The sequence below is a fragment of the Chanodichthys erythropterus genome, chromosome 16 (genome assembly GCF_024489055.1).
Source record: "Chanodichthys erythropterus isolate Z2021 chromosome 16, ASM2448905v1, whole genome shotgun sequence".
NCBI classification, from domain to species: domain Eukaryota; kingdom Metazoa; phylum Chordata; class Actinopteri; order Cypriniformes; family Xenocyprididae; genus Chanodichthys; species Chanodichthys erythropterus.
This window is the reverse complement of record NC_090236.1, coordinates 26,634,909-26,652,495: the sequence shown is the minus strand read 5'-3', so window position 1 is coordinate 26,652,495 and position 17,587 is coordinate 26,634,909. Positions and strand designations below refer to the sequence as shown.

The window sequence follows — 17,587 nt, the reverse complement described above, 5'->3', positions numbered from 1 at the left end:
CTAGCCGCTCGTAGCCTGAAGGATTTCTCGTTTTAATCCTGAAGGGGAAACACTTCACATTCATTTTCATGCTTACTCAGCAGCTCGGCTCTCTTTAACTCTTGTGTTATGTGTGCTTTTTTAAACATAACACTCGCTTTGTATACAGCTTTCTTGCAGGGTAACACGTGCATTGTGTGTAGTAATTGTGTGTGTGTTTTGCTTTTTTTCAGTATGAACAGAGGTCGCTGTCCCTCATCCTGTGTTCGTGACCCCGTGACTCCATGACCCTGTGACGTGTTTAGCCCAAATCTTAAAATGGGTAAATATGCAAAAGACACCTGACACTACTGACTATTCCCCCTTTCTCTGTGTGTGTGTGTGTGTGTGTGTGTGTGTGTGTGTGTGTGTGTGTGTGTGTGTGTGTGTGTGTGTGTGTGTGTGTGTGTGTGTGTAGTTGCAGGCAGCTCTTTATCCATACACTCTAAAAAATGTATGTAATTTTCACAGAAAAAGAAATTCTAATGTAAAAACCTGTTAATTAGTTAACAGTATGTTACATTACCACAGAAATGGTTTAATATTGCATTTTATGGTTTATGGTAATTACTGTATAATTTACAGTGAAAAACGGTAAAAGGACATTCTCAGAAATTCCTGCATGACACATTTTTGTTATTAATACTGTACAATTGGGAGCTTTGTGTTGCAGTTAATTTTATTATGTTTATTGTATTATTTTAATTTGTTACATGTGTGTTACCCTGATAGTGTTTTGTATTTGTGTGTTTGTATTACCCTGTGCACCATCTATATATGAGTATTGGACATGTTTTATGATTCATCATGTGGTTTTCTGTTGTACCACCTGTCTTATCATGGTGGTTATCAGTACATCGTAAGCTAAAGAATAGATTTTCGTTGTTCAAGTAGATTGGTATATTAACACCATATTACTTAATGAAATAAATGGTTATAAGTTTTAAAACATACAGGCAACAATATGCATTCTGGTAATACCTGAAACATTGTCACCATACTGTTTATGGTGAATATTTTTTTGGCCACAACTGCTGCCGTTTGTTAACATAAATTTAAGGATATTTTTTACAGTCTAGGCATAAAATAATTCAAATAAAATTATTATTTCATTTGTATGTGGGTCATTGACGCATAAGGTTTTTAAAATTATGAGAAACATAATGGAGGTATAATTAATTTTGAACTTTTATTCAGTGTTAACAATGAGATTATGTTTTTATAATCAGTTAACACTGTTTTTACCGAATGATGTTTTCAAACAGGCTGATATCTAGCTAGCTAGCAAAAGGACAATGAAACATTTTATATTTAGTACAAGTTTTTAAAATATTACAACATTTTTTTTATGTTTTATAGTGGTTGTACCGAATGACCAGATGTTTTAGGACATGCTTATAAGCAAGTGAAAACATGAATTTTTCAAATAGTTAAAAGAGAGTTAGTTACTTTGCTTCACGATCATGTGGTCCTTTGCAGGTGTCTGAATGATGTCACATCCTGTCACATGATATTGACCACATGACTCGATCCAAAATGGTCCCTTTATATTGGTTACTCCGAACGACATCAATGAAATTCATTTTTCCGGACATTCGTTCTCATATCAAAGCAATGAATTCTACACATTTTAATATCATTTTACGCTATGTATGATCTATGATATTTAATATATGATCTTATAAAATCATGCCAGAATAAAAAAAATATATACATTTATTACATTTTAAGATATTTTAATCACAAATGAAATGGCTGTATTGGCCTTTGGACGGTTAAACCGAATGACCTTTTGACACAGCAAAATCTTTAAAATACCTTTATATGTAGCAAGATATAATTAAAATCTTTTGGATTCAATAAAGAGATCTAGTTGTACTACCTTACATACTTTGGATGTCATATCTTTGTTTTTTATTATTATTAAGGCCTTTAGACATGACCCGTCACGTCATTGACCCATGTCCATGTAGAGTTGCCTGATAACAGTACATCTGTGTGGATAGTCAGGTGTTGTTGCTGAACCTTTATTCAAAGATTTGTTCACCTAAAAATGTAAATTCTGTCATCATTTACTCACCTTCATGTTGTTATTAAAAACCTAAAAGACTTAATTTCTTCTGTGGAGCTTAAAAGGAGACATTTTAAACATTGGGAACCAAACAATATTGAACCCTACTGACTTTCTTTGCACAGAGAAAAACATGGAAACATTTTCCAAAATATCTTGTGGTTTGCAGAAGAAAGAAAGTCATATGAAAGATGTCTGAATGAATTTTCATTTTTGTGTGAACTATTCATTCAAGGTTATTTAAAATTATACGTAGGTTGCGTGTCGGTTTGGAACATCTTTATTTAGATATCAAATAGTATTTCGTAGGTTGAGATGCTAATTTTTTTAAACGAGACAGGGAGAAAGAGATAGAGGGTTAGGTCGAGTTGGGAGGAGGAATATAAGTGAGTGAGATGGAGGATGGCCTGTAAGATGGAGGATGATAACAGGGAAGAACAGGGGAGCTCTGCAGTGTAAAGGAAGCAAAGGAGAAGAATGGCTCAGCATTCCCCAGAACTTCCCAGCCACCACACCAAACAGGAAATGCAAAAGTTCCCCGCTTTCTCCCTGGTGGAACGAGGAGGGGGGAGGTTGGGAGGGGGGGTCAGACTTTCCATTCCTCTGTTTACTTATGAACGAAAAGAGGAATAAAATGGTCAAGAACACTCTGAATGAAAGCATAAATCTACTGTGCGCAGTAGTTGAGTGGGGTCATTCCTTGAGATTTGAGAAAGTTTATTGCAGCTCTCCAAAACCTAGTTGAGCAAACCCAGAATGCATTGCAACAATCTCAGTCAAAAGAAGAAATCCAATATGGTGGAGGTGAGAGAAATGCTAGTAATATACATAGTTATTTGTGTGTGAAATGTATTTTTAATGCTTGGTATTGTTTGTTAGCTTAGCAACATGCTAATGCCTAATTCTGTTGGAATCAATTGGGAGTTGAGTCTCCAGTCCAGAGCACTAATGTAGTGTGTTACAGATCTGTCACTTAAGTGGTTTCATGTTTATTAAGATGCTGCCTTAAAAGGTAGCCATCTATATAGGCCGCTCACTAGGTTTTGGACCATGTTTTCTTCAGAGGCTCAATGAATGGGCCTATATGCCTCCTCTTCTGGTTTCTGTCGTCCTGCTGGTTCACCTTGAAGTGTGAGTGTGTAAAAGAGAGTGATGGTCAGGGGCAGATGGACTCATCATTATCTAGTGTTATCTGTTCCCAGTAGGAGGGAAGGTCTATATAATCCCCACACTCCCATTAACTAAGACACTTTTATAGCCTGTAGATGTAAGAGGTCATGTGCTTGCCTGGACAGTGTTTATCAGAGTATCAACACTCCTTTTTTTCTATTTGTCCTTTTTATTCTTTACATGTATAATGCTTTTTTAATTATTACTGGTGCTTATTAAGGTGAGCATCACTGTTATATCATTATTGTTCATACTTTGCTTTATACTCTACTTACTTTATATAGCTTTAACATCATTTTGAACAAACCGCTATGATGCATTATCTAGTAATGAGAATACCACAGAAACATGGGAGTGGGTTTGTTTGACTTGGGCCAGGATACAACCACCCAGAACACCTTGTCAACCACAAAGCAACTTGCTAATGTCACTCAGTCAGAATGCTTTAGCAGCCACATGGCAACACCCTGGCAACCCCTCACAGCAAATCAAATGGGTGCAAATTTGGTTTTTCCTTTACATATGTACTACTGTCCAAATGTTTGAGGTCAGTAATTTTTTTTAATTAAAACTTTTGTTCAGCAAGATCACATTAAATTGATCAAAAGTGACAGTAAAGACAGTTATGATGTCAAATAAAACATGCTTCAAAAGTTTTAATTACACTGAAGACTGGAGTAATGGCTGCTGAAAGATCAGCTTTGCCATAATTTTCTTTCAAAAACATGAAATCTTACCAATCTTTAACTTTTGAACGTTAGTGTAGTTAGTTTTGAACTTTTTGTTTACCTCCTGCCGTTTTCTGTCTCACATACCAAATATTTTGCCATTTATATTAGTCCTATGAACCATATGATGATATGTTTAACTATGATGCCCATCTGTCGTCATTAGATCCAGTGGCTAATTAATTACTGTCTTTAAGCCTAATCCTCTCACTGAGTCCAGAAATGCTTGGTTAATAACAGCTCATTAATCTCAGATAATCTCTGGATCTATGCTGTATTGCTATCTCAGCTTGCAGCACTTATATGATGCATCTGTGAGGCTGATTGAGCCTAGGCCACACACTCTAAATGATCCATTTATCCCTCTTATTCACTTTTAAAAATCCTCAATGGATTGAGGATTTTTTGAAAGATAATAATGAATTTATTCAGCAAGGATGCATTTTTTTTTTTTTAAATGGCTAAAGGCTTTTATAGCAAAACTATAAGCCTTAAGGGGCCATTCACACTGATAGCCATCTGTAGCAACACAGTCATTTGTTTTCAGTGAGAGTGGACAATTTCTGTCGACATAAGCAACAGCAACCATTGATGACGCAATTTGGGCATGTTTAGAGTTTAGCTTTATGCAAATGAGAGACAACGCAATAGAGATTTCACTGATTATTTAATTTGTCTGTGACCACATACAGCAATATAATGAAAAAAATGGGTCAGAATTTGATGTCATTCTAAAGGGCTTTTCACACTGCGCTTAACCCCGGGTTATCGTCATTCTAACCACCGCTTTTAACCCCGGGTTATGGAACATTTCACACTTGTAATTTAGAAGCAGGGTTAGCACTGCTTTTTACCCGGGGTTATGAAACCCTGCCCCGGAGCAGGGTTAGCACTGCTTTTGCGGTGCCAAACTTGTACAGTATGAAACGATGCAGTGTTGGTATTTTACAGACAACTAATCGCATACTCATATTTGCCTGCTTTGGACAGTCACGGAAACACTGCTTATTGTATATAAACAGTAAATTCAGATTTTGAGAGGAAAAATATCAAATGCTGACAGAAAATGCAACAATTTGATTGAAGAAGAGACCGTTTCATTCTTACCTTTAGTCTGAAATGTCCATTCAGTTTAAGCTTGATAGTACAGTCAGCAATACAAGGATGCGCAATGCTAGAGCTATGTAAACAGGTTGTGTGCTACATTTATTCAGTCAATGAAAATGACACAGCAAATATGCAAATAAGAACATTAACCCCGGGTAACTGATGAGCAGTGTGAAACGTGAAGCAAAATAACCCAGGATTCCGTTTACCCTGGGTTTAGAATGACCCAGGGTTAACTATTTCAAGTGTGAAAAACTCTTAAGTGAGTTTGATTCATACACTGATAATTGTTCATTTTAATTATGATATGATGCATAATGCCCTACTGCAATTTTTATACATTCCTGCAGATTTTTAGCTGAATAGATCTCATTTGAGAACAGAATTTTTTAAAGCTATGGCCAGATACATGACCCACCAGTAATTTAGGTGACTTTTTTTTTATTTTCAATAGTGCATTGATGTATGAAGCACTTCTCACACAGAAGTCACTTTCAAACCAAGAAGTTTTTTTTTTCTTTGTGAGTGTGGCGAAATCTAACGTGAGTGAAATTTGAACATGAGCAATGGTAAATGTGACCGCATTATTATTAGCAACATGGTGACCTCCAGCCACTATGAACATGCATTACACACTGGTGTATGTGCATCTCTTTTCCTCAAAGTTAAATCCTTATAGAAATAGCCAAGACTGTCAGACTCCTCTGTCCACACTTTTCCAACCAGTGGAAGTACATGAGCAGAGTTTGGGATGGTGGGAGCTGGGAGGGGGATTTCCTACCCTCCCCCCTCGAGGAGAGGAGATCACACCCTGCAACGGCTCACACTAACTGCAGCAGGGCCGCATGGTTAGAGCAAGAGAGAGTACAGCAGACAACCGTCTACCCTCCACTGCTCTCACAGCCACTTCCTGCTTTGACTCTCAACCCAACCCCCCTACTGTTCCTCTCTTTACAGCAGAAAGACTTCCAAGTTTCTCCCATTTGAACATGCACCCAGTCTCTCGACTCTCGTTTCCAGTCCCCTCTCTACACTTTTCTCACATTTCACATTTCTCTCAGCATTTTCCTCCATCTCAGCTTCCCCTCCTTCTTTTCCCTCCTGTGCTCTCACGTATGTGTCGTTCATCTTTCTCTCCCTCGTCTCCTCACCCTGCACCACCCCCTCACTGGGATGGGCCTCTCTCGCTGCAGTATCACACTCCCACAGCTGCCTCAAACAGTCCACAGCCAGTGCTTTTCCTATCTTCGCTTTTAGACAACACAATGCATAGTGCACAGTTCAAATTGAGATGTTTGTGGCAAAAATGTAGCTTTTTAAATCATATATACAAACTACTGTTCAAAAGTTTGGGGTCAGTAAGATTAATACATTTGTTCAGCAAGGACACATTAAAGTGATCAAAATTGATAGTAAAGACTTTTACATTGTTACAAAAAAATCAACATCATATAAATTTTGTTCTTCTGAACTTATAAAAGTACTATATATATATATAAGATAACTAAATATATAAAAGAATAAAATATATATATATCTCAGTTTCCTCTAAAATATTAAGCAGCACAACTGTTTTCAAAATTGATAATAATAAGAAATGTTTCTTGAGCACAAAATCAGCATATTAAAATGATTTCTGAAGGATCATGTGGCACTGAAGACTGGAGTAATGATGCTAAAAATTCAGCTTTGCCATCACAGAAATAAATTACATTTTAAATTAAAGCTGCAAGCAGTCATGAAAGGGCCCTTGCACCCATGCCACCGCCACCCGGTGGCTTTAGGAAAACAGAGCATGGTGGGCAATGTGCATTTAAGTATATAAATATAGGAGGACTACATCAGTCATTTGTATTTCCCACACTTCCTGCTACCAGCTGGTGGCGCTATGACTATAACTAAATTTTGGTGTGTAGATTTGCACTTATCAAACATGTGAAGTTTGAGGCGGATTTGACATTGTATGCTTGAGTTACAGCTTCCTGTTTCATGACAATAATAGCATGCTTTAGCACTCAGCTAAGTGTTGCTAGAATGTTTAGCACTCAATTGCATATTTTAGTATGTTGCTAGTAGTGCGTCACAGTGTTAAACAGGTCACTTCCTGTTGCCAGTGGATGGTGCTATTACTATAACTGAATATTGTCATGTATAAGTGTTCAGGGCAGGACTCTTCTCAAACATGTGAAGTTTGGAGCAGATCGGACATTGTATGCCTGACTTAAAACAACTTCCTGTTTTGTGGCATTAATCGCCTACATTAGCACTTAGCCAAAGGTTCTGTGATTTAACATGTTTCTAGAACGTTTGGTACTTAATGGCATATACAAATGTGTTTCAGGGAGTGAATTACAGAGTAAAGCATACCATTTCCTGTTGCCAACAGTTGGTGCTATGACTGAATATTTGCATGTAGATGTCTTCAGGCCAGGAATCTTATCACATGTTAAGTTTGGGGCAAATCGAACATTGTATGCCTGACTTGCACGCTTCCTGTTTCATGGCGAAACATTGAATTTTGTCAGGCTGCCACGGACAACGCCCTTCAGTGAAAACTCAATTTAAAACACAATTTAATGTCGCAAAGGCCTTTAATTTAGACTGACCAAATATGATGTTGATCTGATTAAAGATCTAGGAGGAGTTTGTTAAAGTACAACGTCTGGAAATGCCAAAAACAAAATTTTGCAGAGAAATTTCAAAATATCTCACTTTCTGTTGGGTTTTCAGACTTTTTTTGGGCTGTGTCTACCGAATTCCATACTTGTACGTGAAATGTAGCGTGAAGGGTGCTTAATTGAAATTTTGTAGGTAGCGCTATCAAGCTATTTTGCCAGACGTAAATTTCCACCACTTCTGACGCGTACAGTTTCATGAGTTTTGAAGCATGTTTAGGCCCTCAAAAATGCAATTTGTTTCGTTGGAGGAGAACAATAGAACGAGCAATTACAATAGGGTCCTCACACCATTGGTGCTCTGGCCCTAAATATATTAAAATAGAAAATAGTTATTTTAAATAGTAATAATATTCCACAATGTTACTGTTTTTACTGTAGTTTTGATCAAATAAATGCAGCTTTGGTGAGCTTAAGAGACTTCCTTAAAAAAAAAACAAAATAACATTTTACTGATCTCAAACATTTGAATGGTAGTGTTCATACATAAACAATGTTTATCAAGGATATAGCCTAGTCCTGTTTTACCACATCCAAACCTCAACAGAACCTTCCAAAAGACTCTATTCGACCTTTGTCTTGTCCATTTGAATCTATGAAAACAATCAATAAGAGCATGTGCTGAATAAAGTCGGTCCTGTTAAACACTTCACAGCTCCTGCAGAGATTATTTGTAACCATTTACGCAATAAGATACAATCTCTTAATGATTTCCTCATAGCTTCTTTTGCAGATGGGAAAAGTAATTAATTAATGGGTGTATCTGTTATAATTTAGGTTAGTGCTTAGTGTGACTAATGAAAATTCTCCATTCTTAGAAATGGAAAGTGCCTCCTCTGAAAAGCCTGTCAGCAATGGTGTTGATGCTGCTGATGTGAATGAACAGTCTCATTTGTCAGAAGAGGCTGTTAACAATCAGCCATCCACACATACACCAGAACCTGTTGAAGGTAAGATGTTACAGTCATTCTTAAAGAGATAAAGTTATAATAAATAAAGATAAAGATTGTGTCATTATATACTCACTTTCATGCTTTTCCAAACCCAAATTATTTTTTTCTGTGATACAAAAATAAACAAAATTTCTACAAAAGTAGACATTTTTAGACTCATTTCACAGAATCAGAAAAACATTTTAATTCAGGTTTAGAACAACAAGAGTGTGAGTAAATGATGACAGTGTAATGGTTAAAATGTCATGGTCATTTAGTAATCATGTCATTTATAGAAGAAAACTGTGATGGAATGGACAAACCAGAGCATGAAGATGAAGTCAGAACAGAGGAGGAGCTGTCCTCCATCAACTCCATGATGAGCACTGTGATGAATGTGGGCCAGATCAATGGAGTCGACTCTGAGCCCACCAAAACATCTCCCAGAAATACCACCAAATCACCCTCTGTCAGTCGTACTGGGAGAAGAAATCAGGTATAGCATTCGGTATATCAGTCATGTGAGCAGAAGCTGACAAATTTTTTGCCATAATTGTATGGTACACCTCATTCAGGAAATGTCAGCTGCGGTAAATAACTATATCTGTAGTAGGTTGCAGCGGTGGAGTAGTCAACAAAGTCCTTTGAAAGCTAGTCAGTCCACTTGGCAGCCATATTGGTATCTCATCTACTTGAATAGGGACCAAGACCAAGGCTGCGTCCGAAATCACATACTTTCTGAGTAGGTACTTCTTCTAAATAAGTAATTACTTTGTGAATGTCAAAAAGTATTTTCTATTTAGTATGAAAGTGACTGTATTCTGGCAGTACTACATTCGTCGTGTTGCCACTATCATGTGACCTACAGCATCAGTTGCGTCGCTTCACTGCCAATCACAAATCCTCCCCTGTGGCCTCATGGGTTATTGAAGTGTCCATATAATGTACATATCAGAATCTTGCCTACTGTTTTATAATGAATTTGAACATACTACTTAGTTTACATAGGGAAGTATGTGATTTCGGATGCAACCTCTTTTCTCACATTTCACATTTCTCTCAGCATTTTCCTCCATCTCAGCTTCCCCTCCTTCTCAAGATTGAGTTTCACTGACATATTGCTAATGCAAATGTTGCTCCTTTAGCTCAAGGAATGCTAGAAAATTACATTTTTTAGGCTGGTTCAGCTAATGCACATGCGTGTTCTAGAGCAAAAAGCAACAAAAACGTGTCTAGCTCTTTTAATCGCATGGTGACACTTTCATTTTTGTAGATTCCATATTTATTGTTATGATTTTTCCTGGTTTTCTACAAGTGGTCTGTCTCATCCCCCTCATACTATCTCTGGTAGTCAGACTGGCAGTTACATGAACGGCAACAAATGGTCCTTGCGCTTTCTCAATCCCCCCTTTGTGAGAGCCGATACTTGTCTTATGCCTTCAATTAAAGTGTGGGATTCGACTGAAACACTTCTCTGTGGAGAAAACAGGTGTTTCAGTCTCCCAGCCCCCTCTGGTATCCCTTCCTACAACCCTAACTGCATTTCCATACGCTGAGAGTGACTCTGCACCACTACTCTTCTGCAGAAGGTCTTGCCCACTGAATTAGTGATGCTCTTCCTCAGCCAGTGCTGCTGTTGTCTGGAGAAACAGATGGAGAGGCCACTTGTTACTCCATGTGACACAAGCGCACAACCACTCCTGCTGCTCTGACACATACTATCTTTATCAGGCAGGCCATATCCTGCATCTGTTTTACCTATTGTGTTTATCTGTCACGGGGGGACAAATAAATGTGCGACATGTGTTGAGGTATTTTTCATTTGATTTTGTGTTTTTGTTTGATTAATACATAATTACCTATTGTGTTTTCAGGGTCCATAACTCTCATGATGTGTAATAATTAGAAATTAATAGTTAAATATATGATGAAATTGGTACAGAGCTCATTTTCTTTTCTATATATGAAGAGTTTCGTTGCAAAACGAGATAACTCCGTTTTTTTAATTTTTCAAATATCTTGTTTTTTGGTTGTGCATTCCAATTAATATCAATTCAACTGCAGTTGGTTTGTTTTGATTTAAACCTTCATAACTTAAAAAATACAGCTAAGTAGCACCATAAAACAAAATAATAACATGATAACATAATAATAAACATGTTTTGACAAAAATGTTAAAAACGGAGTTATCTCGTTTTGCAACAAAACTCTTCATATATATATATATATATATATATATATATAGATAGATATATATAGATATAGATATAGATATATATAGATAGATATAGATAGAGAGAGAGAGAGAGAGAGAGAGAGAGAGAAATGGAATAGAAAATGTCTTTTATAGCAGGGTTAATATTGTTAACGAAAACCATAAAAAAAACATTTTCATTACTTAAAATAAACATTATTTAAAATAAAATTAAATATAAAAAAAACTTTCAGCCAGTTGCCAAGACAAAATTTCTAATTTTCATTTAGTTTAAGTACTAAAATAACTAAAACTCTGTAGATATAAAAAAAGACAAAAATACAATAAAATTACAAAAAATTTAATTCAAATTAAAAGAGAAAATAAAAAAACAAAAAATAAAAAAAATATTAACAAAACCTATAATAGTGTATCAATGACACTAAAACAACACTTGGGAATGTTGTACTGTATCTAAAGTTTGTCTTGTTTGTGTGTCTACTACAGGAAGTCAAAGATGAACGCTCAAGCTTCATTTGCCCCCTGTGTAACAAAAACTGCATGACACAGCACCAGCTCACCATGCATATCAGACAGGTGCGTACTCTTACACAAACACATCCCTACATCTACACCTGTTTACTGAATCACAACAATCTGATTTAACATGTACGTTTTTAAAATCATTAGATCAGAATTTCACTGAAACTGAAGATGTTTTATACTCATTTCTTTACATATTATATATAGACTATATATCAGTGAATTGACATCTGTGCCTCGTTTATCCTCCAGCATAACACAGATAGTGGGGGCGCTGACCACTCCTGCAGTATCTGTGGGAAGGCTTTGAGCTCGGCCAGTTCTCTGGACCGCCACATGCTGGTTCACAGTGGAGAGAGGCCATACAAGTGTGTGATATGTGGCCAGACATTCACCACCAATGGAAACATGCACAGGTAAATGGTCAGACAGTGATTTTGGAGGTATAGCCTATAGGCTAGCCTTTTTTCAAACAGACATGATTGTACATAAAAGACTTCCTGTTTAGCTTCATGGATTATTTACATGAATACATTGGTGAAAGTGAAGATCTGTCAACAAAATTTGTGGAATAATGTTCAGTACCAAAGAGAATAATTTTGATTCATCCCTCGTTCATTTTATTTTTTATCAGATATATTGGTTACAGTAATATGCCTTCAAAGGAAATAAGCCAGGCATTTCGCAGGGTTTAAAAGCCAAAATGTGATGCTTGTATTTTTGTTAATGAACATAAATTAATTATTCTATAAAATTCTGTTTAGAATTTGAGCCTAACGTTGTCTAAATCATCCTTTTTTGAAGTGAAACACTTGTTTATACTCTATATAAATAGTGCATTTAGTTCAGTATTTTGATCATTGTGCATACCATGTGAAAGTTAGTGGATTTATGTCATCATGACAACAAGATTGGATATAATTTTACATGTACACAAACTTTACAAGGTCAGTACAAGCAACTTCATTCCACTAGTCTCCTGTCACAATGTATAATGTTTAGGTCTTGTGGCTATACTTCAAAACAGTCTGTACAGTATGTTTTATGTATCCTAATGTATTTTAGTGTGTGTATACATTATATGGCCTGGCATTCATTTAATTGTAAGTGACTACTTCTTCTAAATCCGTTTTTTTTTTTTTTTTTTTGCTCTTTTGAAAAGACAGAGGGATGAGTCAAAACTATTGTAATCTTCATTGGTATTGAACCCATTACATTCAGAGAAGAGAAAAAAGGTGAGACTAAAGAACACGTTTTTCCAAAATGGGTTTGTGAACCCCTGGGTTCGTGCAAGAACTGAAAGGTGTTTGTGAGTTGATGAAAAGCTCATAATCAATTAAAGGCACAGTATGTAAGTTTCGCTGCTATTCAAGGTTGCTTATTCAAAACGATAACAAAGGCATAGCTTGGTAAATGAGCATGGATTCACGGGGGTTGTCGTCTTCACCTCCACAGCCGATTGAAAGTAATTCGACGTGTTCTCGGATGAGCTAATGTTTTAACATTTTATTAAAGTTCCTATGGTATGAAGCAGGATGGGGCAGAGAGCCTGGGACATTTTACGTTGCAGTTTTTATTATGCTTATATGCCGCAGTCGGCCGCTCCTTTCGTTTTGTTGTTTATGCATATTTTGTGTTTAAAGTTACAATGTTTGCCTCCTTCTTCCCTGAACTTGAACATTGTTACAGTTACGTTTGATCATTTGAATTCACATTATTTTATTTAATTCTAATGAAAAAGCCAGAAGTGCTGAGTTTACTGTACAGGTCACTTTATCTGACAAATTAAAATTGTGGAGTAATGCAGCGCTGTTTATGAGCGCTGCTATGAGACGCTTGATATCGATATTAGAATATATTAATAAATGCTGCATGACTGTCCTGTTAAATGGCATGCAATTCATTTTAAAACATTGTATGGTGGAGAAAATGCTGTATTGTTACTACAAATAAAGCTCTTTCTGATTTTGCTATGTTAGCCTCTTGACAAAATAGTGTTGTCTGATTTACTTTTTGCTTACAAACTTGTTACTCGCGGTAAATCAAGAAAACGAGAGATTCAAACAATAAGACTAACCGTGTTGAGCTATATAATAATGATTTGTTTTCAGTCGATAAAGGTATCCAAACAGTTGCTGTCCAAAAAAAAAACATAATATATTAAAGGGTTAGTACACCCAAAAATGAAAATTCTGTCATTTATTACTTACCCTCATGTCGTTTCACACCCGTGAGACCGTAACTAACCCTTTAAAGCATCTTTGTTGTTTCCATGGTTTCTACGGAAGTAAAAACAGAAATCGAGACTTGGATATGATATCATTGATAGGCGACACAATGACACGGGCCGTTAAGTTGATTAAAATTGCTGATTTAAACATTGTTGTAAACATCTGAGATAATGTAAGTAAACTAGTCAACAAAATATATAACATTGTTCTAAGGATTTTTGGATATTTTAATCTAAAAAAATATTACATATCATACCTTTAAAGGGTTAGTTCACCTGAAAAAGAAAATTCTGTCATTTATTACTCACCCTCATGTCGTTCCAAACCCGTAAGACCTTCGTTCTTCTTCGGCCTGCATTGCCAGCAAGACAGTTAACACTTTCATTGCCCAGAAAGCTTTTACGAATTTAAAACAGTTCATGGGACTACAGTGGTTCAACCCTAATGTTATAAAGCGATGAGAATACTTTTTGTGCGCCAAAAAACAAAATAACGACTTTATTCAACTATATCTAGTGATGGGCGATTTCAAAACACTGCTTCATGAAGCTTTGAAGCTTTACGAATCACTTGATTTCAGTAAACGAGGGTTGGTTACATCATATGTTCATGTTTTGAAATGTCAACGGTTCACATGACTTTGGCAGTTTGATTCAAGCTCCGAACCACTAAATCGAAATCGCTTGTTTCGAATCAGTGGTTCGGAGCTTGAATCAAACTGCCAAAAGATTTGTAAAGCTTCGAAGCTTCATGAAGCAGTGTTTTGAAATCGCCCATCACTAGATATTGTTGAATAAAGTCATTATTTTGCTTTTTGGCGCACAAAAAGTATTCTCATCATTTCATAACATAAAGGTTGAACCACAGTAGTCACATGAACTGTTTTAAATATGTCTTTAGTAGCTTTCTGGGCATTGAAAGTGTTAATTGTCTTGCTGGCAATGCAGGCCTCTCTGAGCCATCAGATTTTATGAAAAATATCTTAATTTGTGTTCTGAAGATGAACGAAGGTCTTAATGGTGTGAAACGACATGAGGGTGAGTAATTAATGACAGAATTTTCATTTTTGGGTGAATTAACCCTTTAAATCATAAAAATGCTGAATTAAAAGAAATTATTTTAAATTAAAAGCATTTAAAATACAACCCTTACTATAAAAAATCTTAAATATTTTGTTTGCTTGCATGTCATATAGACATTAACTGAGACAAGAGAACCTTTTAACATGTGAATGTGTTGTTAAATTAAAGTGGTTCGGGTGCCAAAAAAAAGTTTGGTAACTCCTGCTATTGGTAAAAATCTAAATCCTTCCAAGCATTATATTCATACCACATTTAGGTTTCATTTGTGGTAAATTGTTTGTTTGGTGACCTAAAGAAATAATTGTAACAAAATGTTGCTGTATGTACAGGTTGCAGGCTGCATTAATATAAGTAGTTGTAAGTTTGTGGTAGAGGAGAAGGAGGGCTAGAGGGAGGTCGGGAGGGATGAAGGAATGTCTGCATGTGATGTGAGATGCCTGATTCTCAAGGTTGACTGATATTGATGGCTGCACTAGCTTCTTTCTTTTTTGTCACCTATATTTGGAAAGATTTTTCTGCGTCCATGCTTCCTTTTCATGTGTCTTTTTTTATTGAGGGTTTGATGTGTGACTCTTTTTGTTTGTGTTGATGTGATGTGCATAGAGGGCTTCCTTGTGCAGTTGAGACATGCAGGCATTCCAGATGGGGGTGGAAGATGTTTGTGTGAGTTAGAGAGGAGGAAAAGGCAGGGGGCAGGGAGAGGGGTGCTGAACATATTTTTTGGGTGGCACATTCTGGATTTATGAATCATTTTTATCTTTATCATTTTATATGGCATAACTCAACAAAACAACAATGCTTGGCAGAATGTTAAATCATGTAGCTGAGCAATTTTTCCCACACTGCCCTCTGGCAATATTGATGAGGCACTTCAGAAGGAAAAAATTACTCAGTGGTCCTGCATCAACTAGTAACTTCAAACACTAAACCACAATGTGATTAAATGGCATGTGACAAGAAATTGCAAGAGCTGGAATTATGGTTGCATGATTAACATTATTATGCTGATAGTGATTTAATCTGTGTGGTATCAACATGGTTTTCTTTTGGGAGTAAGTGAGGCCAGAGACATGAGATGGAACAGGATTCAGGCTGTCAGGGTTGGGTCCACATGTGGGTGACCATCACTCTGCCTCTCTTCTATTAATATCTTTGGCTGTAGAATGTAAAACAAGATTCTTACCACTGGGTCTGCTGACATTTATCCTCCCTTTCCAGTTACATACACTCAGAGTGCATGACCATAAACTCTGCACACCACAATGCAATTAAAGCACATTTAAGATACTATATGCTCTAACCATTTTAAATGAAACGCAGCTGCACATAAGCATCAGGGGCCTTGTATCTGGTTGAACCTGAAAGGTGGGTTTGTTTCTGTGTAAGTGTAGGAGGGTGAGGGGTGCACACGTTCCAGCATGTCGTAATGTGACTCCCAGCTCTTTTCCTCCACACATTACCTCTGACCTCTGCTGGCCATATCATTGCATTTCCCCCCACCTGGTCACTCCTTTTTATGTTGCAAGCCTTAATCATGGAAGTATTCCAGTGGCCCTAGTGCCTTCATATCACATTAAGATGAAAACAAAGAACATTTTACATGGATGAGGATAAATTAAAGAATAATTAAAGAATATGTTCTATGATGATTTTCTTTACTGTTATAGTTTATTTTTTTACTGTATTACAATTAAAACAATACATTTTAATCCTAATTTTTATATATTAATGTTACAATAATGAGAATTGAGTTTATTTGAGATTAATTTTTCAAAAAAATTGTCACAAAAAATCTTAAGAGTAGTTCTTCTATACTAATAGTACACTTTATTTTATTTATGCAAAATATATATTTTTTTTATTTTATTTTTGGGATGAAATGTTACCCAACCACCTCAAATGCCAAAATACAGCTTACAACACAATGCAGTAAGGAGTGTCTATGCATGTTGCTTAATAAAGCATTTTAATTTCTCTCATTTTCATTATGGTTGATAATAGATAGAACTGAGTTGAGTTATATATTTCTGCAGGCACATGAAAATTCATGAAAAGGATGCAAACAGTATTCCTACCCTCAGTTCTTCCACACGAAAGCGCCAACGACCCACAACTAATAGGAAGCCCAGTGTAGAGGATGAAGCAGAGCAGGCTGAGGAACCACCAGTAAAAAAAGTACATTTCCATGTCTTTTTTTCCACCTCCATCTCACTTTTTTTTTTTTTTTTTTTTTTTTGTCTGTTATTTATCAGTAAAAGCAGTAAAACATTTTAACAACCTTTGGAATTGATTGTGCCCATACCTATCAAGTTATATGCAAACAAATTTTGTCTTATGTTTAGGTGATGTTGATGCAAAAGCCTGGAGAGGATGATTCTGTCAAGAGTGAAGAAGAGCTCCTTCACTGCCCCATCTGCTTTAAGACATTCATCTGTAAATATGATCTGGAATCACACATGGAGACACATCCTGACACTACACTCAGGTGGGCTCAGGATGTTGTCTGCTTCTGTATATTTTCTCAACACATTATATAGTGTAGTACTGTTTTTTTTTTAAATATATATTTCATTAAATCAAGGCTGATTTTGACTGTTTCTTCTAATCCTAGGTGTAACATTTGTTGCATTACCTTTCGCACACACCGTGGTCTCCTGCGTCATAACGCCGTCATTCATAAGCAGCTTCCCACTGACCCCTCTGGACGACCCTTTATCCAGAATAACCCCTCCATCCCTTTGGGGTTTGGAGACTTGGCTTTCATTGACTTCAGCTGTCAAAAGTTTCCCCAAATTGCACAGGTGAAGACTTGTAAAATTCATCAGATGAGAAAGAA

At 36.4% G+C, this 17,587-nt stretch overlaps 1 protein-coding gene across 6 annotated transcripts in view; it reads left to right on the top strand.

Moving 5' to 3' along the window:
* Positions 1 to 17,587, top strand: part of rreb1b (ras responsive element binding protein 1b) — a 40,064-nt gene that overhangs the window by 14,402 nt on the left and 8,075 nt on the right. The window contains exons 2-9 of one of the 6 annotated variants that reach the window (XM_067363276.1): positions 213 to 301; positions 8,588 to 8,719; positions 9,001 to 9,197; positions 11,403 to 11,492; positions 11,691 to 11,854; positions 16,785 to 16,926; positions 17,094 to 17,236; positions 17,363 to 17,552. In XM_067363276.1, coding sequence (XP_067219377.1) covers positions 298 to 301; positions 8,588 to 8,719; positions 9,001 to 9,197; positions 11,403 to 11,492; positions 11,691 to 11,854; positions 16,785 to 16,926; positions 17,094 to 17,236; positions 17,363 to 17,552 — 1,062 coding nt within the window. In that variant the 5' untranslated portion in view covers positions 213 to 297. Of the gene's footprint in view, positions 1 to 212; positions 302 to 8,587; positions 8,720 to 8,997; positions 9,198 to 11,402; positions 11,493 to 11,690; positions 11,855 to 12,600; positions 12,674 to 16,784; positions 16,927 to 17,093; positions 17,237 to 17,362; positions 17,553 to 17,587 lie in introns of those variants that run through there. The other 5 variants (XM_067363277.1, XM_067363273.1, XM_067363279.1 and 2 more) reach the window with 5 other exon arrangements.